The sequence below is a fragment of the Echinococcus granulosus genome (genome assembly GCF_000524195.1).
Source record: "Echinococcus granulosus chromosome Unknown EG_S00002, whole genome shotgun sequence".
Lineage (NCBI taxonomy): Eukaryota > Metazoa > Platyhelminthes > Cestoda > Cyclophyllidea > Taeniidae > Echinococcus > Echinococcus granulosus.
In genome coordinates, this window is record NW_020170382.1 from 1,098,523 (window position 1) to 1,100,586 (window position 2,064).

The 2,064-nt window shown below is 41.3% G+C and overlaps 1 protein-coding gene across 1 annotated transcript in view; it reads right to left on the minus strand. All coding sequences in view use genetic code 11, as the record gives it.

Moving 5' to 3' along the window:
* EGR_00496 (Tricarboxylate transport protein) overlaps positions 1-2,064 on the minus strand; it is a gene marked incomplete at both ends in the record, with an annotated part of 7,039 nt that overhangs the window by 1,865 nt on the left and 3,110 nt on the right. Inside the window, one exon of the mRNA XM_024489745.1 lies at positions 1,540-1,772. Coding sequence (XP_024355742.1) covers positions 1,540-1,772 — 233 coding nt within the window. The remainder of the gene's footprint in view (positions 1-1,539; positions 1,773-2,064) is intronic.

A 2,064-nucleotide genomic window follows, 5' to 3' on the forward strand; every position in this document is an offset into this window, starting at 1 on the left:
TCTGATGACCTCAAAAATACATCACTTATCGAATACCTTGCTCCTGCTTACGGCTCACCAACATCAAGACGATGATAAGAGGTTCCACTTTGTGGGGAGAAAGAAGTTAGCCATGGAAATCAGTCATTTCTGGAGGAGCCAGTGCCATACTCACATCACGCCGATAGACATTTCATAACCTTTAGCAATTTAAGCCCAAACGGTGAAATTCAAAGGGCAAACTGAAAGATGTAACCACTTTATGACCTATCAGTCTAATCAGTCATTGACGAGAGACATTTGTGCGTGTGACATGAGTACACTTGGCGATAAACATGGGCTATAAGCTTTTAATCCGAAACAGGAGTTGGCAGCGCTAATGACATTCTCTTCGACTTATCTATTAGAGATTAGGAAAATTGGGAATCCAAGTGGATTTTAAAATCAAAGAATAGTATATTTTTAAACCATAAAGAAATTAGTTTCGTATACTTTGCCAACTATTTCGAATAAATGCGACGTGAAGAGGATGAAAAAGGATCAACGCAGTTCTCGACTGAAGAGCCGGGGTTACACTTAAAATAATTTAAGCATAAAATACCCCAATTCAGATACAAAAAGCAAATGGTTAAAGATTAAGATGAGTATGCCCAGCGAATTTCTGCTTCTTTCAATAATCTTCGTCGTTCCAAGCCAAAAAGCAAATTTTTTTTGTTTACACATTGGCTTATTTGAATTGATAGCTCAAAATACTGCAACACGTGTTTTGGTGTGCCTTTTAGGTGGGAGGTTACGGGTAAATGCAATCCTCGTGGCGGCCCCCGAGGAGAAAATACACTCCGAGCGCGCCTAACAGTGATATCCGCATCCCTTCATTTATCACTACCCAATGAAGCGTGCCTTCAACCAACTCGTTTACTCGTTCCAAGGGCATAAAGACAGAGGTGGAAGAGCGAAACACTGAACCTATTACAATACACCCAACTCTGGTTATTAGTCAGCTGGATGTGAAGGAGTTGCAGCAACATGTAGTAATCAACGAAATTATTAAATCATTTAGCTTTACATTAGAAGACTCAACCTTGTGGTGAAGTCGCGGTGTGCTTGAGAGCAGTTGGACAAGCACGAGGGGAGTTTAATGTGGGTACGAAGTATGTTGACACTTCAAACTGTTTCACTTAGGATTGTCATTTAAAATATGGCACAGATGCATGCTAAAATATTGCGATTCTCTTCAAAGATCTCTATTAGAGAATCAGAAGCCATGTAGGGCTGATTTTTGCCTGCACAGTAGGCAGTCAATTCTGCAAATTTCAACCTCAAAGTGGGTGATAAAAGAAACAGTCAAGGAAACTCTCAATCAAAATAACTGCAAAAAGCATGGCCTAACCTAAATAGCATTGCTTACTGATTAGGCGGTCGACAGAGGTGAAGAAATGATTTGTGAATGATAAGTCTAATCAGACAATCATATAAAGCAAATGGATACATGGATAAATAGACCGAAAGACAGACAAGCAGGCACAGGGAGATGGAGACAGTAGCCTGAAGGCCACGAACCTGCATACGCGTCTTGATGACATCAAGAGGCGTGTTGCCGTAGACGGAGGCGGCGCCGGCGATAATGCCGAAGAGGCCAGTGAGGGCTTTAGGCACTGGTTGATTGGGTGCAGTGTCGCCTCGGTAAGCGCGGTATTTATCCTTCAGAGTCTCCATTACGAAAAAGCGAATCGCCTGGTTTGTACCTTGCTTAAAGATAGTCGGCGTTACGCCTTTGTACAAGCCCGACAGACCTAGCGAATACACGGAGAGGATTATATGAGATGGCAGAATTAGTGCCTCTGACTTTAACACCGCCTCCATGGATTAAGTATACGATTTCTTAAGGACATGATTTTATAAAAAAAGGGTTCCATAACATTTCTGTGTTTCTAATCAGCTACTTACAAATTATGTTATACATTATGAAATCCCTGAGAGTCAATATTTATCGGTATATTCTCTTTGAATGGTGAATCTAAATTTTTTGCAGGCTTTTGGAGTTGCCTCTTCGTAGCTAGTTTCATTAGCCGTAGGAGGGGTGGG